At 36.5% G+C, this 25701-nt stretch overlaps 1 protein-coding gene across 8 annotated transcripts in view; it reads right to left on the bottom strand.

Moving 5' to 3' along the window:
• Positions 1–25701, bottom strand: part of PIBF1 (progesterone immunomodulatory binding factor 1) — a 226777-nt gene that overhangs the window by 90986 nt on the left and 110090 nt on the right. For all 8 annotated transcript variants that reach the window (XR_002645063.3, XM_022577055.3, XM_089899451.1 and 5 more), the window contains 2 exons: positions 8474–8639; positions 3342–3492 (listed from right to left, as the gene is read on the bottom strand). Coding sequence is in view for 7 of the 8 variants with exons in the window: in XM_022577055.3 (XP_022432763.1) it covers positions 3342–3492; positions 8474–8639 (317 nt within the window). In the remaining variant the exon portion in view is untranslated. The remainder of the gene's footprint in view (positions 1–3341; positions 3493–8473; positions 8640–25701) is intronic.

Consider the following 25701-nt stretch of genomic DNA (forward strand, 5'->3'; position numbering starts at 1 on the left):
TATCATTCAATGAATTTTGAGAAATATAAATAGTTGACCCTTGAACAACAGGGTTTGAACTGCTTGGGTCCACTCAAACATGAATTTTTTTTTTTTTTTGGCGGTACGCAGGCCTCTCGCTGTTGTGGCCTCTTGCGTTACGGAGCACAGGCTCCGGACACGCAGGCTCAGCGGCCATGGCTCACGGGCCTAGCCGCTCCATGGCATGTGGGATCTTCCCGGACCGGGGCACGAACCTGTGGCCCCTGCATCGGCAGGGGGACTCTCAACCACTGCGCCACCAGGGAAGCCCAAGCACCATTTATTGAACAAACTTTCCTTTCTCTAGCTGAATGCTATGCTTCCTTTATTAAAAATCAAATAATCAGACAAGTGTGGGTCTCTTTCTTAGTTCTCTATTCCATTTTGTTGTTGTATTTGTCTTTCTTTATGTCAGTAGTATACTAGCTTGATGCTGTAGCTTTATATTAAGTCTTGAAGTGTAACTCTTCCAATCTTGTTCTTTTTTTTTCAAATTACTTTGGTTATTCTAGTATGCATATGTTTTCTTTGCCTTTAGGCAAATAACTAGGAATGAAATTGCTGGATCACTGGATAGGCTGTTTGGTTTTATAACAAAGTGTCAGTTCTTCCACAGTCTCACCAACGTCTGGTATAACCAGTCTTGCTAATTTCAGCCATTCTGGTAGGTGTGCCCTGGTATTATTAAAAGTAGACCTTTTAATAAGTCCTTTGAATTTCCACATAAATGGAATACAAAAATGTTAAAAAGAAAAAGGAATTATGATTAGGACGATATTGAATTTATAGAATTCATGATATATCTATTGACGTTTTAGCAAGTCTTCTTTAATTTTTCTTAGCAATGGTTTGTATTTCATGTTGTTCAATCTATTCCTACATATTTTATGTTTTTTGATACTATTGTAAATGAAATTGCTTTTAAAATTTCTTTTTCCAATTGTTTGCTTCTAGTGTGTCTGTGTATATATATATATATATATATATATATATTTTTTTTTTTTTAAATTTTATTTATTTTTGGCTGCATTGGGTCTTTGTAGCTGAGCAGGGGCTTTCTCTAGTTGCAGCAAGCGGGGGCTACTCTTTGTTGCGGTGCGCAGGCTTCTCATTGCGGTGGCTTCTCTTGTTGAGGAGCATGGGCTCCATGTGCGTGGGCTTCAGTAGTTGTAGCATGTGGGCTCAGTAGTTGGGGCACGCAGGCCCTAAAGCATGTGGGCTTCAGTAGTTGTGGTGCATGGGCTCAGTAGTTTCAGTGTGTGGCCTCTAGGGCGTGCAGGCTTCAGTAGTTGTGGTGCACGGGCTCAGTAGTCATGGCTCGCGGGCTCTAGAGCGCAGGCTCAGTGGTTGTGGCTCACAGGCTTAGTTGCTCTGCAGCATGCGGGATCTCAGTTCCCCGACCAGGGATCGAACCCATGTCCCCTGCACTGGCAGGTGGATTCTTAACCACGGCACCACCAGGGAAGTCTGAGCTTCTAGTATATTTCTGTGTAATTATTATAGCCTGTTAAATTTACTTATCAGTGTTAGTGATTGCTTTGTAATCTGAAAATACAGTCTTTCTATGCCTTTCCGATCTTTATACTTATTTTTCCTTTCTTGCCTTAGCTCATGGGCTAGGAGTTCAAATACAATGTTTAATGTAAGTTATGAAAATAGAAATCCTTGCCTGGTTCTCTCCTTTAAAGGGAAAGCATTTGATATTTCATCATTAGGTATAATATTAGCTGTACATTTTTTCTAGATATCTTTTATCAGATTGAGGAAGTTCTCTTCTACTCCTAATTTGTTTAGACAGAGGGATATCTGCAAAACTATAGAGATACAGAAGTATGGAACTTTCAAAATAATGCAATATGATAGGGAATGGCAAGGCATAAAAAAGTACAAAGATAAATAAGTCTAATCATAAAAAGACATGCTAAGGAATTTGACTTTAGGCTGTTTAAAGTTGATAGGGGAATTAAAGCAGGTGCATGGTATGATCAAATCTGTATTTTATAAAGATTACTCAGACTCCATGAAGAAACTGAAGATAAATTTGGAAACTATTGTAATTATCAGACACTGGCCTTGGAAATTAAAAAAAAAAAGGCAATGATAGGAATAAAACAAAAGTTTTTCTTAAACTGGGCTATCAACACAATACAGTCTTTACGAGAAAAGGTGCCCCATATAAAGTCAACCTCAACTTCAATTGAAGTTTTTAAACCCATTTTTATAAGAATGCCACTATTATTTCTGACTTCTGAACAGAAATAATGTACTGTAGCAAACATCACAGTCAATGGTGAAATGTTAATTTAGAATATTCCCTTGGAGTCAGGGACAACACTGGAAGACAGACAATAAGAGGAAAAAAAAGCAGTAGAAATTAAAGTCAAAGTCTATAACACAGTGTATGCAATGAATTTCTATCTGTCCTTCAATTTCTATCTGTCCCTCAATTTCTATCTGTCCCTCATTCAAATGTCATCTCCCCTCTCAGGGATTCCTCACCTCCAACATGGAATTAACTCAAGATCTCTTCTGTACTTACACCAAGAACTGCCTCTCTCTTGCTAATAGCACTTTAATTATCTGTTAATATGTTTGTCTCTCCCAGCAGACTAGACTAGGAATACCTATAAGCAAGAATTATTGCATGAACTCCATATCCCCAGATCCTGGCATATGTATTCACTTAATAATTGTTTAATGAATGAGCTAAATAAATGAAAAGATAAAACCTTGGCATATGTAATCACTTTATTGCTAAATGAGTGAGGTAAATAAGTGAAAAGATAAAATCGATCATAGTTATATTTTTTTTGATCTCAACTACTAGAATTAAAGTTAACTAATTTTTAAAAATTAATTAATTAATTAGGCTTTTTTGGGTCTTCGTTGCTGTGCACAGGCTTTCTCTAGTTGCGGTGAGTGAGGCTATTATTTGTTACGGTGCGCAGGCTTCTCATTGCAGTGGCTTCTCTTGTTGTGGAACACGGGCTCTAGGAGCATGGGCTTCAGTAGTTGTGGCTCGCGGGCTCTAGAGTGCAGGCTCAGTAGTTGTGGTGCATAGACTTAGCTGCTCTGTGGCATGTGGGATCTTCCCGGACCAGGGCTTGAACCTGTGTCCCCTGCACTGGCAGGCAGACTCTAAGCCACTGCGCCACCAGGGAAGTCCAAAGTTAACTGATTTTTAAAATGTCAAGTATTCTTTCAAACAAAAAGGTACAAGTTATGTTTCAAAGAAATATAGCAAAGCAGTTTTAGAAACAATATCAGGTTCCTTGTGCTGCCAGAAAAAAAAGCTGTGTGTGGAGTGGTGGGAGACTTACTTTCTGCAGTTTGCATTATTATTTCATCAAGCTCTTTTTCCAGTTTCTCATAAATGTCTAGCCTTGCCTGATGTTCAGAGTTCTGTGCTTGAAGTTCGGTAATACGTTTCTCAGAAGAGGCTTGGAGACTATAAAATTCTTTAGTTAAAACCTAAGAGTGGAAGAAAAAAAATTGCAAAAGCAGAATTAAATAGGTTGACAGTTAAGACAAAAAAAACATGATACAAAATTTTTTTTTAATGATTTAGACATGCAGTAGCTCAATTAAGATGACTGAGGAGGTAAAATACATCTATTTCTGAGGAAAATAATTTGTTTTTAAATGAAAATTATGAAGCACTTTACTATATAAATTGAAAAAAAATTAAAACTTAGTAATAGTTATAGGAGTAACATTAGCATTTGCTTATTAGAATTCAAAAAATTCAATAATGCTATACTCCTCACCTAGGTGGAGGTTATTTATCTGGTGACCACAGGTATTTGAGAAAGGCTTACAGAGCTGTATGTAAAAATTATACACTCATAATGAGTCCTTCAGTTTTTCACCAGAGATTATTTTATTTAGTCTTTTTTAAAATTTATTTATTTATTTATGTCTGCATTGGGTCTTCGCTGCTGTGTGCAGGCTTTCTCTAGTTGCAGTGAGTAGGGGCTACTCTTTGCTGCGGTGCGTGGGCTTCTCATTGCAGTGGCTTCTCTTGTTGCGCAGCACGGGCTTCAGGTGTGCAGGCTTCAGTAGTTGTGGCACATGGGCTCAGTAGTTGTAGCTTGCAGGCTTTAGAGCGCAGGCTCAGTAGTTGTGGCACACAGGCTTAGTTGCTCCGTGGCATATGGGATCTTCCCGGACCAGGGCTCGAACCTGTGTCCCCTACATTGGCAGGCGGATTCTTAACCACTGCGCCACCAGGGAAGTCCTATTTCATTTACTCTTACCACGGTTTTAATAAGATTTTTGGTTTGCTGAACAATCAAAAATTCAAAGCAGCAAATCAAAATGTAAATGTGAAGTGCTACTCGGGGCAGTATCAGAAAATGCCTTTGTATAGAAAGAAAGGCTAAAAAATTATTAAAAGGAGATATAAAAGATATGGAAATTGGAGTTATTTTATGTAAGAACAAAAAATCCTGAATTTTCCTATGGTAACTCATTGAAGGAATCACTAGGGTGACAATAATGAATTCAGTAAAACAGGAGACATTTCTAGTAACAAAGGAATGTTCTAATGCTTACATTAAATTCCAACTACCTAGAAAGTTTACTTACTAGTACAGACTAAATTATGGGGTGGTATTACACTTACTTCCTAACACAACATAAGTAATGTAGTATTTCCTGAGAAGCAATAGAATATTATGGTAAGAATATGGTTTGGAGACAGAAAGATTTGGATTTCAGTCCTGGCTTTGACACTTATTCGTTGTGATCTTAGGTAATTATTCTTTCTATGCCTACCTCAGAATATTGCTGGAAGGATTACGTGAGAGGATAAACTCACAGTGCTTAGCAGAGTATCTAGAACATAGTAAAAGTGCTGAAAAATATTATTACCACTGCAGGAAATACAACTACGAGAACTTTGTATTAAATGGTTTGTAAAAATGAGATGTACTGCTTTAATTATTCTGAATTCTCTATTAGTTTCTCTAATGACAAAGTTCACCTTAACAAATGTATGTGACTGTGTGCTTCCTGTGATGGCGAGAAAGAAGATGTGGAAGATCTATTTACAGTTTTTAACAAGCAGAAATTTTGATTTAATATTCTTTTAATCTATTCCATCTCATTTTCTTCCATTATTTCCATCAGAACCCCCCCCCCCAGGGACTTCCCTGGTGGTCCAGTGGTTAAGACTCCGTGCTCCCAGTGCAGAGGGCATGGGTTTGATCCCTGGCTGGGGAACTAAGCTCCCGCATGCTGCACGGTGCGGCCAAACAAATAAATTAATTAATTAGCCCCCCTCCCCCAACCCTAGATAAACTAAACATCATTCCCACCCTCCAAATACATTCCTTTGAAGGACGGAGAAGAATAACATGGGAATAATATCTGTAGTATGATTTCTAGTGTCCCTGATTGGGTCAGAAAAAGAAAATTCCTGTTTTAGCATTATTCATTCTTGCTGGCTGGAAATGTTTTCTAGAGAATTTACTATAACAAAATCACCGCACAGTTTAACAATCTGGAGCTTTCAGAGAGTTCACTACATTGCGATGTAATGCATTAAGAATCTGGTGGCTGAATTCCTTGTCAAAGAGAGGATCAGTAAGGATAGTGTTAAATGGCAATTCCTACAGCACAGCTGATACCTTTCATCTGTACCCCACTTTCTCCAATAAAAATACCACACAAAGAAAAAATGCAGAAATGGATATATAAAGAGATAAAGAATCAAAATGCTGAATATGAGATATTTCATAAAATACTATTTTAAGAAGAGACTTAAAAGTAGTATTAAATTGAGAGGTACAATTTAAAATTCTCATTCATAACATAGAGAAGAGATTGTAAGAAACTTTTGATTTGGGGTACCTTCCAATACCTCAGTACCCCATGGTAGTGAATTCTCCTTTATTATGGATTTGTCTGAGTGGCTGCTATGAAAAAATTTATTACAGTTTCTGAAAAGCCATTGAAGAACTTGATTCTTGGACGCATGGAAGGCTATTACATTAAAGATTCTTTAGGAAAAAACCAGTCTATGAACATTTGAGTTTAAACACGAATGCAAAAAATAGGTCAACTGCTTTTAGGAATCCATTAAATATCAAGCTTTCACAGTGGATATCTCCTTCCTTTTAATAATAATACAAAATTATATAAAATTATATAGATAACACATATATAAAATGAATGAAAATACAAAATTACAGGTCAATAATAGCTTTAAAAAGAGACAAAAATATAAAGCCAGGGTTTTGAAAGCTTTTGGCAATTGATAATTATGAAAAAATAAAACAAATTGTTCCCAAGTTATAAATCAATGAGAATACTGGGTAAAAGCCACTGAAAAGTACATAATTATAGCAATCTTTACCTTTCACAAAATTATTTCTCTCTAAATTCATTATAAATAACAATTGTCTAAGATACCTTCTGCTATCAGAAAAATGGATTCAAACAATGGTATTATATTAGCTTTCATCAAACCAGTCACTCACTCATTAAATACTTATTGAACATCCACCATGAGTGAGGCACTGTGTTAGGCACTGGTGACACAGTAATAAATAAACAGTCCTTGTCCTCTCAAAGATCCTAGTTTAACAAAGGAGAAGCTGTAAAGAAACTCCCCTACAGCTTCAGTTTCATCAACCAAAGTTTTTAGAATCATGACATTTTTTACAAAGTTGTTTTTCCATGCAAGACCTTTACACAAGAGAACACAATAATTATTAGTCACCTGCATCCACAGACCAAGTGGGTAGGTCTATGGGAAAGTGGTTTTCATACCACTTTCCCATAGACCTCCTAAAGTCACAACCTTTAGGAGGTCGTGAAATCAATTTAAACTCCAACCAGCTAAAAATAATAGAATAGAATGGTTTAGAAAATATCAGCACTGTATGTTGTGAAGTACTGGTTAGTGAAATGTTTGTTTCAGTACAGAGAGAGGGGAAGTGCTTCTTTACCTTCCTAAATATAACCCTACCCCCCCATCCCAAACACATCCTTAAGCACAGCCATCCAATGTGAAAAGAAAAAGAAATTGCTAGGAATTATAAAATTAAACCATGAAAAATTTGCAAAAGATGAATACAAAATCAGAGCTAATCTAATCTAAAATGTGTGGGAGAGTCGGCAGTAGCAGATTATGACTGCAGCAATTTCCCAAAGAAGGTACCTGAAGAAGTTTTAAATGCTGAATACTGCTTTGTTTAGAAGTAAGCATCATCTACAATTTTTACTTACGTTTCTTTAAATATGTATTATTTAACGTTGTTTTTATGTTTTTCCCTAAGGCTTTATTTTCTGAGACTCTACTTTGTTAGTTTTACTTAACAGAGTACTCTTCAGAAATGAAATTTCTGAAAGATTGTTGTAATGAATACTTACATCATTAGCTAATTAATCATGTTAATGATATTTCCATGTTTTTAATTTTTAATGGTATTACTGCACCTTTCATTCCATGTTTTTAATTTTTATTATTATTTTATTTATTTATTTTTTAAAGATTTTATTGATGTGGACCATTTTTAAAGTCTTTATTGAATTTGTTACAATATTGCTTCTGTTTTACATTTTGGTTTTTTGGCCATGAGGCATGTGGGATCTTAGCTCCCCAACCAGGGATGGAACCCACACCCAGTGCATTGGACGGCGAAGTCTTAACCACTGGAACGCCAGGGAAGTCCCATGCTTAGTTGCAGCATGTGGGATCTTCAGTTGCGGCATGTGAGACCTAGTTCCCTGACCAGGGATCGAACCTGGGTCCCCTGCATTGGAAGCATGGAGTCTTAGCATGGACCACGAGGGAAGTCCCTCATTCAGTGTTTTTATTTTTTTAATTTTTTATTATTTTTTAAATAAATTTATTTATTTTTGGCTGAATTGGGTCTTCATTGCTGCACGCGGGCTTTATCTAGTTGCAGGGAGCGAGGCTACTCTTCATTGCTGTGCACAAGCTTCTCATTGCAGTGGCTTCTCTTGTTGTGGAGCACGGGCTCTAGGCATGCGGGCTTCAGTAGTTGTGGCACATGGACTCAGTAGTTGTGGCTCACGGGCTTAGTTGCTCCGCGGCATGTGGGATCTTCCTGGACCAGGGCTCGAACCCTGTCCCCTGCATTGACAGGCGGATTCTTAACCACTGTGCCACCAGGGAAGCCCTCCATTTTCTAGCTAAATGAGATTTCCGATTTAAGGGTACTTTTGCCAGTATTTTAAAAACAACAAACAGACCTATGGCAATTTGCATTCCTTTTCTTAGAAATGGTCCATTCCTTCTTTCCACCTCTTTATCTAAAAGAGGAAGATATGTCCTCTTGATAAGAGATCTTTAAAACTTAAGGACACAGGCTTGTTCTCATACATAACACAAATATTATTTATAAAGCTCAATATGATACAGACCTTGTACTTATGGAGCTTACAGTCTGTGTTAATTTTAAAAGAAAACTTGTATATGTACCTCCAATTTTTTCTGATATTTTTCACATTCCAACTGACATTGTGTGAGATTTCTTGCAGTCTCCTCTTGTAGAAGCTGAGCACGCTCACTTTCAAAAGATTTTATTTTACTTTGATGGAGAAATTCTGTTACTTTGCTTTCTGTACTAAGTTGTAGTTCTCTGTACCTGAAAGAAGAAAATTATGAAACACTAAAGAAATCTCGATTTATAGAAACATAAACATTACTTCTACTTTTTTCTATATCCCCATATTATTATGCAGTTAATAACTTTTATTTATTCAGCAAAGCTTTTGTAAATAATTTAGAGAGGCATATGTATGGAAATATGCTAAGTCCAGGAAACAAAACATACCAATTAAACTTCCTCTACTCCTCCTTTCTTTTCATTCCTTCCATCCAAAAATAGTTATTACCTCTCTATGATTATTATTATTTTGTAAGACATTTAAAATAAAAAATGGTAAGAACAAATTTCAGTTATATTGCTTAAAATGACTTAATTTCCATATATTTCATAGGCCTTCTTAAATCTATAGCATTGTTTCCAAACTTGCTATTTCATCTAAGTCTAAATAATATCAGATGGAGAAGAATGGCGTGAAATATGCACATTAACCTGCATCTTCTTGAGATATTTGTAAAATAAATTTTTAAGTTAGTAAATATATATATCTGAATATTACAAGAAAACACAATGTACAAAGTACAAAGATAAATATAAAACGATAAGCAGTCTATTACAACACAGATAAGAAACATTCTCTTCATTCCATAGGTATAGCTAGTAATGAAAACATTTCCATTTAACATATAAATCACTGCATATTATAGATTTGAAAATGCTTCAAGTTGACTGTGTTCTAACAGAAAGCAAACAAAGACATATTACACCTTTTCAGGGAGCTATTATGAACCCAGTATAATGCTAGATGTTCCTAAAATTCATTTTTTCAAATATTTATTGAGCTAGACACCATGCCAGGCAAATATGTATACAATGGAAGACAAAATAGGTTTTCTTTTTTTTCTTCCCCCTTAAAGAACTTAGTTTTCGGGAGTTCCCTGGTGGTCTAGTGGTTAGGATTGGCGCTTTCAATGCTGTGGCCCAGGGTTCAGTCCCTGTTCCAGGAACTGAGACCCTGGTTGGGGAACTGAGATCCCACAAGCTGCGTGGCGTGGCAAAAAAAAAAAAAAAAAAGAACTTAGTTTTCTGGGGAAGAGAGGAAAATATACATGAAAACTCAATAGAATATGGTAAGTGCTCCAATAAGGTAATCCCTAGGTTCGATGGGAACCTATAGGAAGAAGATTTAACTCAGTTTGTGCAGGTGTGTGTTTGTGTGTGCGCAGCAGGCAGAGGTACAGGGTGGAAAGTGCTCTCGGAAGTAGAAACAAGAGTATGTGCAGGGCGGGAAGCAGAGAGCATAGTCTGTTTTATTCACAGTATTTCATTTAATCCTTACAAGAGCTCTATTAGGTATTTTGCAGATGAAAAACCAGAGGTTCAGAGATTAATTTCTTTAAACAGGAAGAAGGTGCTGGTAAATTTCAGGTGGGGTCTCAAATTCAGCTATGTTTGAGTCTACAGGAATGATCTTTCCACTATTACACAGTACTCTTAACTGACATTTCTGAGTTCAGATAAACTTTCAAATGTGTTTTAAAGGTCATTTCACTCTTGTAAGTGACAATAACATTCAAAGTATAACCAAAGAAAATAGGCATTTAGATACTTGCTACAGGCTACTTCACTCTTGGTACTCTTATCTTTAGTAAAAGCATCTCACAATCAGATTGGTGGAAGTTCCATTCAAGCATATTGCTACACATTATTTAATTCATACCAAGGCTTTAAGGTGAATGCAGCTTGTGTCTTTAACTTTCTGGAAAGTCCAGGCATTAATTTTATGTATGTATAAAAGAACAGCTAGGTCATATGGTCACTCCAGTTTTAACTTTTTGAGGAACTGCCAAACTGCTTTTCAATGTGGTTGCACATTCTCACCAGCAATTACGAGGGTGGTAAGTTCTCCACATCCTTATCAAAACTTACCATTGTCTCTTTGATGATAGCCATCATCATGGATGTGAAGTAGTAAAAAATTATTTTACTCAAAAATTTATTAATTCAACAATTTACTGACATGAAAATGCCCTGTACTCCCTGGGGTAAATTGTCTTATAAATGCATAAAACGTATGTGAAATCCATACCTATTTGTATGTTAAACTGTGAGACACACTAGACTTCATTACTGAAATATATTCTTGATAAGTCATTTGGAATGTGCTATTTATCTTTAAGAGAATTTGTTTCGAAAAAATTAAACAGCAAAGTTTGCCTTTTTCTGGATTCAGGACATTGTGGTTAATTCTGAGGTCAATGCTAACTCCAAACAGGAAATGAAAGACTTAGCTTTTAGATTTCACCTGCTCTTCTTATTCATTATATGACACTTGAAAGTTACTTTTAGCACTATTATTCTTCCCCTATACTGAACAGTTAAGTAGTTATCTCCTAGAAATTTGAGGATACTAAGTTTAATAAAATGACACTTCTATGAACCAAATGATAATTCTTTTTAACCAGATATACTTATTTTTTATTTTTTTATACAGCAGGTTCTTATTAGTTATCTGTTTTATACATATTAGTGTATATACGTCAATCCCAATCTCCCAATTCATACCACCACCACCAGCCCCCTCAAATGATAATTCTAAAGGACTCATCTATTCTTATGTTGCTTACACAGTAAAAGAAAATCTGCCTCAAATCATTCTGACTTTGTAATAATAGTTACTCTTCTAATTTAAGTTGAACTGTGAAAATGCTGAGGAAACATTAGAGCTGCAAAAGCAGTTCCAGAGTGAGGAACAGATGACAAGGGTACAGGCTGACAATCTCAGGTAACTTCCTCCTACTTGTTTTGCTAATATAACCTGTCACATTTTACTTTGTTGACTCAGACTTCTCATTTTATCCTCTTAATGTGAACATCTTATTTGAACTAAGTCAATATTATTCACATGTTAACAAGTTTATGTTTGATATCCTAACTCAGCATAGTAACCTTAAGAGGTCACATTTCTTACAAAGTTAAAGTATAATCAGAATCTCCAACTATTGTTAGCCCAGGCCCCCAACGTGACTAGATGAGTCTTTATGCTAGCTGGGTTTTTAGTTTTCATACGACTTTCTCATAAATCACATACTACTTTAAAAATAGTAATATAAGGACCTAGAATGAACTGTTTTTGCTCTCAAGGAATATTCACTGCAACGTACTTTGGGCTGGACAAACAAGGAGAATTTTACCTGTTAAAAGGTGAAAATCAGCAATTAGACAGGAAACAACAGAGATGTTAACCCATGAGAAATGCTCCCAGCTATGGTGAATTAAACTCCAAGCAGCATGGCATATTCTGCAGTGCTGAGAAATAACTGCAGGAGAGACATCAACATGGAATTCTGCTCTCAGAAATGGGAGAGCTCACTTGAACAAAAGCACCAGATAAAACACTAAATAACAACAGGTTTTCATAACAATATTTACATCAGCAGTCTTTACATATATATGATGGTGAAAAGTTTGCTCATTACACTCTGATGTACTAAGCCAAGCAATGCTTGTTTATTTCAATCTCTATCAACAAGATTATCACTGGTACGAAAGTCAAAGACTCCTATAATTATTCATTGTAGTTTTTATTGCAATGAGAAACAACAACTGATCTTTGAATTTTATCCACAAAATGTTCATTGCTTCTCCAATATTAAAACTGGATATGGGACTTCCCTGGCAGTCCAGTGGTTAAGACTCCACGCTTCCGCTGTAGGGGTCACGGGTTCGATCCCTGGTCGGGAAACTAAGATCCTGCATCCTGCATGCCACGTGGCATGGCCAAAATAAATAAATAAAATTAAAAAAAATAAATAAAAAATAAAACTGGATATTTATTCTGAACCCAATTATCTAATCTCATTTCCTAGATAGACTTTCTAAGGCAAAATACCCCCAAATATTATATTAAGTGGTAAGGTTCCTATAATCACCAGGACCAGTAAGTGGTCCTTCCATTAAGATTTTCTGAGAGCTGGTCCAGTTTAGAAGTAAGGCAGTGAAGCAGCTGAGGCAAGGCATTTGTCTATGTTCAGGAGAACAACTATAGATAGATAAAGAGCACAGGAAATAACACCTGCACAAGGAAGATTGGTAAAAGAAGTTAAGCAAAGTAACAGTATTTCCAGTTACAGGAAAGGGTTCAGGGAAGGATTTTAGTAGTTAGGCATCAGTTAGATTAAGTTTTGAAAGGGACTCTGGGTCAATATAGAGAAAATACTTGTGGGGTTTAAAAGAATACATGGGAGCAGGTAGTCATGGCTGGACCATTAAATCCTTTGTGTTGGGGAGGATAATTTAATTCTAAATTCGACAAGAAACTGGGGCATATGCTGCTGATAAACTTTCTACGTGTATAAAAAAAAAAAAAATTGCTTTTAAACAGAGATGGGCCTGAGACTCCAGATAGGGATTTCGCTGTGGGAAACTGGAGTTGACAAGGGCAGAAGCTGCCATCTCTAAGCAACTGAGAATCAATCTTGCTTACCTGAGTGGGAAACTGATCCCATTTTATTCTGGTGTTTCGGGCTCCTCTTTCTCCTTATTTTATTTTTTGCGGTACACGGGCCTTTCACTGTTGTGGCCTCTCCCGTTGTGGAGCACAGGCTCCGGACACGCAGGCTCAGTGGCCATGGCTCAGGGGCCCAGCTGCTCTGCGGCATGTGGGATCCTCCAGGACCGGGGCACGAACCCGTGTCCCCTGCATCGGCAGGCGGACTCTCAACCATTGCGCCACCAGGGAAGCCCTCTCCTTATTCTTTTAATAAGGCTTCATTGAGTTGATGTTCAATTCCCTTTGAATTATTCATTTTAACTAATCCACACCTTAACTACTCTTTGTCCCTGCTATTTGTAATTCTCAGGGGATAAAACTGATCTCCATTCTATTTACAGAGAATTTCGGTTGTGTTTCTGAACCTGTTCTACATGTATTACTAGCCCTGTACCACATGCTGAAAATGCTTCTGGATGAGTCACTGAGTGATAGTTAACCAAACCCTAAGATCCACTTATGCCAATTAAGAATTGAGGGGGGAAAAAGAAAACAGGACACAAAAACCTGTTTGTTTGGATTTTCTGCTTCTATGAACTGAGGAAAAGCTAATCATCTTAGGTTAAAGATACTAAACCACTGATTTTTCAATTATCCCTAAATATTTTTTTTGCTCTCAATAGTATCTATCTGTATATCTATATTTATAGACCCATATCTAATCTTATATTAACTGGTATTCTATCAACTACATATTTAAAGCATAATGAGTATGAAGTACAAGACACTTAATACTTTTTACAAAAGTACACTTTTTATTTCCTCTTTCATATCTGCTGTTTTATATAGGACTAACTTTCCATTAACCAGAATATTTCTTTCTTTCTTTTTTTTTTCTTGTTTCTCTTTCCTTTAATTCTTTTTTTTTTTGTGGCCATGCTGCACAGCATGAGGGATCTTAGTTCCTCCACCAGGGATCGAATCCATACCCCCTGCAATGGAAGCGTGGAGTCTTAACCACTGGAACACCAGGGAAGTCCCAACCAGAATATTTCATTCCTCAACATCTAATTCATTTAAAAATATTTATTGTGCACCTAAATGTGCCAGATACTATTAGATACCAGAGAACCACAAATAGCATCACTACTCTTTAAGGATCTCACATTGTAATGATGAAAAGGCAAACAAACGTAAGGTGATAAGCTAATAAATTCTAATAATAATAATAGAGTGAGGGTAGAGAGAATGATAGAGATATTAGTGGTGGTGTTATGTTAAAGACGTTGGGCAGGGAAGGCATCGCTCTGTTAGAAGGTGATATTTGAGCAAAGGATTTAATAAAATCTATATTTTAAAACTAAAATAAGTGATTAATAAAAAAATAGTTACTGGCCATGTAAAGATTATATGTATTATATAAGATTTATATAATAAAGACTTTTTCATTTTAAAGAGATACAATGTTAAAAATATGAAGGCAATAGGAGTCCTTCACACTGATTTGAAACTTGGTATCTTAAACCAGTAGTTAAAATTACCTACCCAAACTATACTAATGGATTTACTAGAGAGTCTAATCTATATGAATTGTAACTAGAACAAAGAGGACTGAATTTTTAACAAATGCATTGGTGACATCAGGATGAATGCTACTATTTCACAGGACTGGGAAATAGACACCTATTTGAACAAACAATTCGATCAACTTAAGAAATGCTTTGAATTCATTTTTATTCTGAAGTAATTCATAAGCCACATAAGAAATGTCCTTTCATCATTTATAGTGTGTCTTTTTGAAAACAGCTTTACAATTTTTGTCTTGATTATACAAATAATACATTTATTATAGAATTTTAGAAAATACAGAAAATAGAAGAAAATGTCAACTGTAAGCTCATAATGATAATTGCTGTTTATGTTTTTATATATCTCCTTCTCTGCACAAGTAAATATTTTCAAGTTTTTATTTTTAATTCTGTAATTTATCACATCCATTCTTAGGGAAAAAACTTCAAATATTACAAGTAAAGATTAAAGACCTCCTATTTATCACTTTTCTGTGCATCCTCATTGTGGTTTTTCTTTTCTTTTCTCTTTTTTTTTTTTGCCATACGCGGGCCTCTCACTGTTGTGGCCTCTCCCGTTGCGGAGCACAGGCTCCGGATGCGCAGGCTCAGCGGCCATGGCTCCCGGGCCCAGCCGCTCCGTGGCATGTGGGATCTTCCCGGACCGGGGCACGAACCTGTGTCCCCTGCATCGGCAGTTGGACTCTCAACCACTGTGCCACCAGAGAAGCCCTCTTTTCTTTTTTTTAAACAATACATGTGTATTATACACAGAAGGATATATCAATCTCCTTTTTCATTTTTAAAAAAGTGGCTCATGTCACATACAGTCTGTAATTTTTTTTCACCTAAGAATATGTTTTGGGATCCATCCATGTTTCTACTTCATTCTTTCCATTTGCTACACAGTAGATCACAATGTGGACATAATCATTTAATTCTATAATTCATTTATTTTATCCTAAACTGATGAACATTTAGATTGTTTCCAATTTTTAATTACACACAGTGCTTCAAAGGCCACCATAAATAATTCCTCTACTTCACGAGCGAATGTTTCTCTAAGAAAGATCATCATGAAGTAGAATTGAATCAAAAGATTTAAAATTTTAAGAGATACTGCCCAATTTCCCTCCCAAGTGGCAATATCAATTAAAAATGGTACCAGAAGTGTATGAAATATGGTTCCTCTACTTCCTCACCAATATTTGATATTATCATATATAAACATGTTTGCTATGCACATTATATATGTAAATTATATATTCATATAGAATTCGCTATCCTTTCCCCCCCGATATAACTTAAAAATCTTCCTATGCTATTAAACGCCTTTTATAAATATTATTTTTATTGGCCACATAATTTTCCATTCTTTATTATTCCTCTATTGTTAGACATTTAGCATCTCCCAAATTTCTTACTTCATTGTTCATACCAAATAGTCGTACCCAGTTTATTCTTTACTCTGAGCAAAGTATGAATTTCCAGAAACAAAATACATCTTTGAAGGAAGAAGGCTCTTACAATTAAAGGCTGTGCTATAAAGTAACCATACTGAGCAATGCCAGGATAGTTGGGAAAAGTATATGAGGCCCAAATGTGTCTACTTTGTGGAGGATATTATTGTTTGGATCCATATATCCTGATGTGTTTCTTTAAAAAAATATAAACTTGACTCATTACGTATGCACATATTTAGACATGTATCACGGATATATCTAAAATCACATAAGGACATTTACAGATATCTAAAAAGAAAAGTGTACATTTGGGAGAAATGATATTACTGTAGGTAAAGGTATCTGGGAGATGGGAGGGTGGAAATAAAGTTACTCTTTTTGCATTATGTGGTTTGACTTAAAATTAATTTTGCTAAAGGCGACTCAAAAATTTTTGATATGGGCAATTAAAAAATGTAAACTTAAGCACTTTCCATTTAAATAATTTTGGCTGACATACATTTTACTTCTCAAAATAAAAGTATTTATTAGCCAAGTAAGGGATGAAGTACTTATCACTACATCATCACTGTCTAGTAAAGCTAAATCTTTGGTTGGTTAAGTTTTTTAATATCCTGAAAACACCTGAAAGATCTCTGAAGCCAGAAATAAGTACTCCTGCTCTACCAGACCTAATCTATAATTTCTAATCCATTACTTTAAAAAAGCAAACAAAACAAAACAAACCCCAAATTAAAAAACCACAATTTTATGTAGTTTTACATATTTCAAATTAATGCACATTTATATACACATTTACATTTATACAAATTAACACCAGAACTTACAATTGAATTTTGAAAGGAGGATTTGTGAAAATTTCTACAGGTATTTCTTTAAAAATAACTTTTCATATCATTATATCTTTAATATTTAAATATATAGTTATATTCTTCAATTTATGAATTTATATATCAGTTGGAAAGGGGAGTAGGTCAGAATCTCCTATTATTCGGATTACATACTAATTTACTATCCTGTTAATATGCCCTCCCACTGGGAAGTGTTTGTTTTCTAATCGAGAATTGCTGTATGTAATGAGAGAAATTTACTGATAGGACCACGTTGCCCATGTGAAAGCTCTGAAGGTAGAAAACATGTTTAAAACAATTAATATATATTAGAGAATATATCTGAAATTGCTTTCTTTTCATTGACATTGAAATGGAAAGTGTTATTTTAAAGATTTTTCTTTTATACATTATTGCTACCTAGTGTTCTACCAACTGTTCTTTTATTTTTGTCATCTCGATATTACAAAATTTTAAAATATATACTTAGATACTGAATCCAAACTATTTTCAGTGAAAATTAGAAGAGCAATGACTGCAGTTTAAAGATATATATATATATATAACATTACAGAGAAACAGAGTTCTAGTAATTCTGGTCTTTCCATTTCAAGTGTGAAATTTTCAAAACTGAAAAAGCAGGCAGAAAAAACATAAAACGACCATCAATGTTGCAACAATGATTACTACAGGACATGAGGAAGGAATTTAAAAGGCGTTTGGGTATCTGTCCAAATGCTTCTGCCATTTAGATGATTTCTTCAACAAGTCCACTGATCAGCTGTAATACTACATCTGTCATTTTTGGCTTACAAGCTAATTCTTAAATGAATGTGAGAGATTTTTTTTTGCTGAGTTAAAAATGCTGAGTATGTTTAACAACTGTACCATGGATTTATAAGAATTTCAAGCATGCATTTAGAGTAATTCAATGCATCTATCATATCATGATCAAATAAAATATGTAATGTCATTAATAAACAATATGTAGTAATATTTGGCTGTCTATAAAGGCAAAAAATTGATACCAGGCATGTGAAGATAAAAGTAAGTACTTAAGTGAAACAAATATAATGAAAGGAATGTAGCCTTAAAATAAATCAAAGCATGCATGAGATAAATTTAGAGTAAAATATTTTATAACAGTGTTTGAATGGGGAGCTGTTTTCTCTTTGGTGGCAACATGACAACACTAAAAATTCAACTCGAATCATCCTCTGAACCAAGAGTATTTATTATATCAGTGCATCAGAGTACTCAAAACTATTTCATGCTGCTTTCAATACAGGCCCTAGAGTGTTAGGCTACATTAAAGAAAAAGATCAGAATATTATAAAGCTGAATCTAAAAAAAGTCATTAAGTTTGCTGTATGTACTTTCCTCTCAACTTTGTTGTGAGCCCAAAACTGCTCTAAAAAAATGAAGTCTTAAAAAAATTCATAAGAAAATACACTTTGGGGGGATGCTTTTATGAAGAATAGTGTCAGGTATGAACAAGCAGAATATAAGCTAATCATGGTTTTGTCCTATTTTTCCAGAAGACATAGTGCAAAGAAAGGATATCAACTTACTACAGCTAACACACAAAGTACTGTATAAGGCAAAAAGGAATATAAAGGTCATTTAGACTAACTTCCTATTAACAGGCAAAAACTACAAACCTTAACTTATATAAATGTGTTTTGAAAACAGGCTAAAGAATTCCACGCGAACTCTCAGAAAATTCCTGAATAGGGATCTAGAAACCAGAGTCCTGGGTCTTCAAAATCATAGAGTTTGATAGTAGAGCTGGATCACTAGGAAGACTTTTTTATTTTCTAAGTGTGAGGATGACTCCTAAGCTTGATTCCATCTGCCCAATCAGGAATGACCTCAGAACCACTTGTGGTACTTGTAAGAATTCTAGATGCCGCGGTTCCACCTTAGACCTACTGCATCAAAATCTCTAAGGATAGACTTGGGAATACTGAGTTCTAGTTGACTAAATGAGCAAATATAAGTGAAATGCTCACAACAGTGCCTTGTACAATTAAAAGTTACTCAAGTACAAGAATCTTGTTTAATGTATCTCTGGATTCTTAGGATCTAGTGTATCACCTGGTATATAAGAAACTCTTAGTGACTCTTTACTGAATGAATAAATGGAGTCATATTAACCATTTTGGGTGTTATAAAACTGAAATTACTAAGTCGGTTCAAGCCAGGGTAGAAAACACTAAAGTATCATAAACTAATCTGATGAGGGACAATCTTTTCTGAAGTGTGACAAAACTAGTGAATTAAGATGATTATTTCCAGGTTTGGGTGTCAGTGTAAGATGAAAACAAATCACGGGGAATGAAGGAAAAAGAAACCAAAATGATGGGATAGGTATGAATGAGCTACAAGAAAGATTAAAGTTTCTAAAAATGTAGTTTACCTAATGGCTAAGGTGGTAGGATGGAGATGTGACCACATTCAAAAAACATTTAAAAAACAGACATACAAACAAGGAGCAAAGTTAGTGTGACATGATAGCATGATATATCTAAATTCTGTAAGGAGTTAAAGTTGTTGCAAAATGTACACACAATTTAAAAAATATAAGTGCAACTCACTAGCATGAATGTCTCTCATGAAGGCATGTAAAACAGAAATGAAGAAGAAAAACATAACATAATAATGAGAAGAACTAAATCACTCTGTTAGGTCTACTTCCTCGTCTCTAAATTTCTCTCATTAGACTTAATGGACTAAATAACTGCTTATTAGTTTTTCTATACAATACTACCTTGGGATTTTCAAACAACTAGATAGATAAGACAATATTATGTTAGCACAGTTAACATATCATGTTATTATCATACTTTTTATTTTCTACAGCCGTTTGTCAAATGAGAAAGCTTATAAAATTTCAGAAAATGTCTGCATACCTAGGTATTTATTTAACTGTCTATTTATGGCTACAAATGCATCAGGATAAAAATGAAATAATAAAGTATCTCATATAATCAAAGATAAGTATTAATTGAATGAAAAAAATTAAACATAAAAAAAATTAAACATTAAAAAAATCTCACATTAGTACTTTGAAGAAATGCTTTCTCCCCTTAAATATTTTCCGGAGCCTCACCTGTCTCCCTATACTTTTCCTATATATACCCTTCCATCCCAGCAACTGTTGGTTGCTTCTCGTGCTCCTCCTCCCTAGGCTGGGGGAAAGTTGGCACTTTTATTACCGCCCACCGATTACGGCCTGCCGCCTCTTCCTTTTCTCTCACTTGCTATTCTAACCGAGACCCAAAGCAGTAGGAGGCTTTGGGTCTTGGTTAGAATAGCAAGTGAGAGAGAGGTTTGTGATCAAACGTCAGAGATGAAATCTATAGGATTTTACTACAAGGAAACTTGAACTGGCACGACTCCTGTCAGCATGTGTACAAAACAATACAAAGGAAAGGAGCCCAACGTTTTAGTGCCTTATGTTTATATTTGCTATTCATGTATATATATGCTTTTCACTTAATCATCTCTAAAATTTTAACACAGAGTTTCAGATTATTCTCTTTTCAGAGATAAAGAAACTGAGACTTAGGAAAGTTAGTAACTTGCCCAAGTAAGTAACAAAGCTGGAATTTGCACCCAGGTCTGCCTCAAATTTCTGGGCTCTTACCCTATAACAACCTGTATCCAAGAGAGAAAAAAAATTTTAAATAAAAATAAAGTATGTACCGAAAAGATATACACAAACTCCAGCAATACCCTGTTGGCAGCTAAGTGTGGACAGACACAACTAAAGAAGGAAGACAGCAGAGGCAAAGGGCATGACTGAAAGGTGAAAAAAGAAGATGAAACAGGCCAGGGCTGTCCACGAAAAGAATCAAACACACAATGACTCCCCATGGGGAGAGTAAACCTGGGTTTAGGTGTGGGGTTTAAGGAGGTTCAAATCATTTAAAGGTGTTATAGATGTCCTAGAAAGAAATCTAGAGAGAAAAGTTATTCCTGTTGCTTTGGACAAAGTTGGCTCTGTGCCCCACCAATACCTACAGTAGGGGTCTGAATATAAGATGAGGCCTTTCCCTCAAATCATTCGGAAGGCAAAAAGGGTGTCACTTTTTCTTTGAGTTTTCATAAAATCCTTCCCATTGAGTATTCTCTCAATAGCTTTATTTGGAAATATAAGACACTGTGTAGGGAGGACACATTGGCTTGCAAAGACCATAATCAACGCAAATTTTGATGCTAATATTGTTCTCTTAAAAGAATCAATAAATATAGAAGCAAAGATACTTAACACATATAATAATTATTTCTGGGATGCAGCCTCACAACTACACCACAAGCAGGTGTTAAAGATTATCTTAAAAAAGAAACATAATCAATCACACTGTGAAGATCACAAACACACCAAAAAAACAAATGGAAAAAAATTGTTTTTGAATGGATACTGTGGCAAAAGATGAAAATCTGACAACAGTACCATCTAGGGATTCCAACAGTGAAAAAATATAAAAAGCAGTGAACTTCCTTCCCCGTATTGTATGACCTATTATATCAGACAGGCTAACACTGGTACATCACAAAGTACTCTTTCCACTGAAAGGCAGATGATGTCACTGATTTTGTCTCCAGAAAGAGGGCAGACAGCAGAAGCAAGGACTACAATTCTGCAGCCTGTGGAAGGAAAATCACATTCACAGAAAGATAAGATAAAATAAAAAGGCAGAGGATTTCGTACCAGATGAAGGAACAAAACAAAACGCCAGAAAAACAACTAATGAAGTGGAGATAGGCAACCTTCCAGAAAAGGAATTCAGAATAATGATAATGAAGATGATCCAGGACCTCGGAAAAAGAATGGAGGCAAAGATTGAGAAAATGCAAGAAATGTTTAACAGAGACCTAGAAGAATTAGAGAAAAAACACCGAGAAGAATTAAAGAACAAACAAACAGAGGTGAACAATACAGTAACTGAAATGAAAAATACACAAGAAGGAATCAATAGCAGAAAAACTGAGGCAAAAGAACGGCTAAGTGACCTGGAAGACAGAATGGTGGAATTCACTGCCACAGAACAGAATAAAGAAAAAAGAATGAAAATAAATGAAGACAGCCTAAGAGACCTCTGGGACAACATTAAGCAACAACATTCACATTACAGGGGTCCCAGAAGGAGAAGAGAGAGAGAAAGCATCTGAGAAAATATTTAAAGATATTACAGATGAAAACTTCCCTAATGTGGGAAATGAAATAGCCACCCAAGTCCAGGAAGCGCAGAGAGTTCCAGGCAGGATAAACCCAAGGAGAAACATGTTGAGACACATAGTAATCAAACTGGCAAAAATTGAAGACAAAGAAAAATTATTGAAAGCAACAAGGGAAAAATGACAAACATGCAAGGGAACTCCCATAAGGTTAACAGCTGATTTCTCAGCAGAAACTCTACAAGCCAGAAGGGAGTGGCATGATATATTTAAAGTGATGATGGGCTTCCCTGGTGGAACAGTGGTTAAGAATCCACCTGCCAATGCAGAGGACACGGGTTCAAGCCCTGGTCCAGGAAGATCCCACATGCCGCGGAGAAACAAAGCCTGTGCGCCACAACTACTAAGCCTGTGCTCTAGAGCCCGCGAGCCACAACTACTGAGCCCGCATGCCGCAACTACTGAAGCCTGCGTGCCTAGAGCCTGTGCTCCGCAACAAAGAGAAGCCACCACAATGAGAAGCCCGCACACCGCAACAAAGAGTAGCCCCTGCTCGCCGCAGCTAGAGAAAGCCTTGTGCACAGCAACGAAGACCCAATGCGGCCAAAAAAAAAATAAATAAATAAATAAATAAAAATAAATTAATTAAAAAAATAAAGTGATGAAAGGGAAGAACTTACAACCAAGATTACTCTACCCGGTAAGGATCTCATTCAGACTTGACAGAGAAATCAAAAACTTTACAGACAAGCAAAAGCTAAGAGAATTCAGCACCACCAAACCAGTTCTACAACAAATGCTAAACGAACTTCTCTAAGTGAGAAACACGAGAGAAGAAAAGGAGCTACAAAAATAAACCCATAACATTTCACACCAGGAAATCTGGTCTGAAAGGATGGGTGTGAAGCCTCTGCACGCGCCACCCTCGGAGCAAGCGAAGCCAGACTAAGCCCAAAGGAAAAAAATATCCTACACTATTAATAAAAGAGCACTATCGAGTCTGGACCTGCCGAAGAGGCAAGAGACTTTTTCTTCCCTCTTTGTTTCCTGGTGCGCGAGGAGAGGGGATTAAGAGCACTGCTTAAACGAGCTCCAGAGACGGGCGCGAGCTGCGGCTAAAAGTGCGGACCCCAGAGACGTGCATGAGATGCTAAGGCTGCTGCTGCTGCCACCAAGAAGCCTGTGTGCGAGCACAGGTCACTATCCACATCCCCCTTCCGGGGAGCCTGTGCAGCCCGCCACTGCCAGGGTCACGGGATCCAGGGACAACTTCCCCAGGAGAACGCACGGGTGGGCCTCAGGCTGGTGCAACATCATGCCGGCCTCTGCAGCTGCAGGCCCGCCCCGAACTCAGTGTCCCTCCCTCTCCCCCACACCTCGCCCCCCCACCCCCGGCCTGAGTGAGCCAGAGTCCCTGAAGCAGCTGCTCCTTTAACCCCGTCCTGTCTGAGCGAAGAACAGAGGCCCTCCGGCTGACCAACATGCAGAGGCGGGGCCAAATCCAAAGCTGAGCCCCTGGGAGCTGTGAGAACAAAGAAGAGAAAGGGAAATCTCTCCCAGCAGCCTCAGAAGCAGCAGATTAAAGCTCCATAATCAACTTGATGTACCCTGCATCTGTGGAATACATGAATAGACAACAAATCATCCCAAATCGAGGAGGTGGACTTTGAGAGCAAGATTTATGATTTTTTCTGCTTTCCCTCTTTTTGTGAGTGTGTATGTGTATGCTTCTGTGTGAGATTTTGTCTGTATAGCTTTGCTTCCACCATTTGTCCTAGGGTTCTATCTGTCCGTTTTTATTTTTTAATTTCTTTTCTTAATAAATATTTTTTATTGTAATAACTTTATTTTACTTTATCTTCTTTCTTTCTTTCTTTGTTTCCTTCCTTCCCTCCTTTAGACAACGAATCATCCCAAATTGAGGAGGTGGACTTTGAGAGCAAGATTTATGATTTTTTCCCCTTTTCCTCTTTTTGTGTGTATGTGTACGCTTCTGTGTGAGATTTTCTCTGTATAGCTTTCCTTCCACCATTTGTCCTAAGGTTCTATCTGTCCGTTTTTTTTTTTAAATATTTTTCTCTTAGTAATTATTTTTTATTTTAATAACTTTATTATATTTTATCTTACTTTATTTTATTTTACTTTATCTTCTTTCTTTCCTTCCCTCCTTCCTTCCTCCCTCCCTCTTTTCTTTCTTTCTTTCTTTTTCTTCTACTAATTCTTTCTTTCTACTTTTTCTCCCTTTTATTCTGAGCTGTGTGGAAGAAAGGCTCTTGGCGCTGCAGACAGGAGTCAGTGCTGTGCCTCTGAGGTGGTAGAGCCAATTTCAGGACACTGGTCCACAAGAGACCTCACAGCTCCACATACTATGAAAGGGCGAAAATCTCCCAGAGATCTCCATCTCAACACCAGCACCCAGCTTCACTCAACAACCAGCAAGCTACAGTGCTGGACACCCTATGCCAAACAACTAGCACGACAGGAACACAACCCCACCCTTTAGCAGAGAGGCTGCCTAAGATCATAATAAGTCCACAGACACCCCAAAACACAGCAACAGATGTGGACTTGCCCACCAGAAAGACAAGATCCAGCCTCATCCACCAGAACACAGGCACTAGTCCCCTCCACCAGGAAGCCAACACAACCCACTGAACCAAACTTAGCCACTGGGGACAGATACCAAAAACAACGGGAACTATGAACCAGCAGCCTGCAAAAAAGGAGACCCCAAACACAGTAAGATAAGCAAAATGAGAAGACAGAAAAACACACAGCAGTTGAAGGAGCAAGATAAAAACCCACCAGACCTAACAAATGAAGAGGAAATAAGCAGTCTACCTGAAAAAGAATTCAGAATAATGATAGTAAAGATGACCCAAAATCTTGGAAATAGAATAGACAAAATGCAAGAAACATTTAACAAGGACCTAGAAGAACTAAAGATGAAACAAGCAATGATGAACAATGCAATAAATGAAATTAAAAATACTCTAGATGGGATCAATAGCAGAATAACTGAGGCAGAAGAAAGGATAAGTGACCTGGAAGATAAAGTAGTGGAAATAACTACTGCAGAGCAGAATAAAGAAAAAAGAATGAAAATAACTGAGGACAGTCTCAGAGACCTCTGAGACAACATTAAACACACCAACATTCGAATTATAGGGGTTCCAGAAGAAGAAGAGAAAAAGAAAGGGACTGAGAAAATATTTGAAGAGATTATAGTTGAAAACTTCCATAATATGGGAAAGGAAATAGCTAATCAAGTCCAGGAAGCACAGAGAGTCCCATACAGGATAAATCCAAGCAGAAATACGCCAAGACACACATTAATCAAACTGTCAAAAATTAAATACAAAGAAAACAAATTAAAAGCAGCAAGGGAAAAACAACAAATAACACACAAGGGAATCCCCATAAGGTTAACAGCTGATCTATCAGCAGAAACTCTGCAAGCCAGAAGGGACTGGCAGGACATATTTAAAGTGATGAAGGAGAAAAACCTGCAACCAAGATTACTCTACCCAGCAAGGATCTCATTCAGATTTGATGGAGAAATTA

The sequence above is a fragment of the Delphinapterus leucas genome, chromosome 18 (assembly GCF_059928025.1).
Source record: "Delphinapterus leucas isolate spDelLeu-1000000601 "Yukka" chromosome 18, BTC_Dleu_Yukka2, whole genome shotgun sequence".
Classification (NCBI taxonomy): domain Eukaryota; kingdom Metazoa; phylum Chordata; class Mammalia; order Artiodactyla; family Monodontidae; genus Delphinapterus; species Delphinapterus leucas.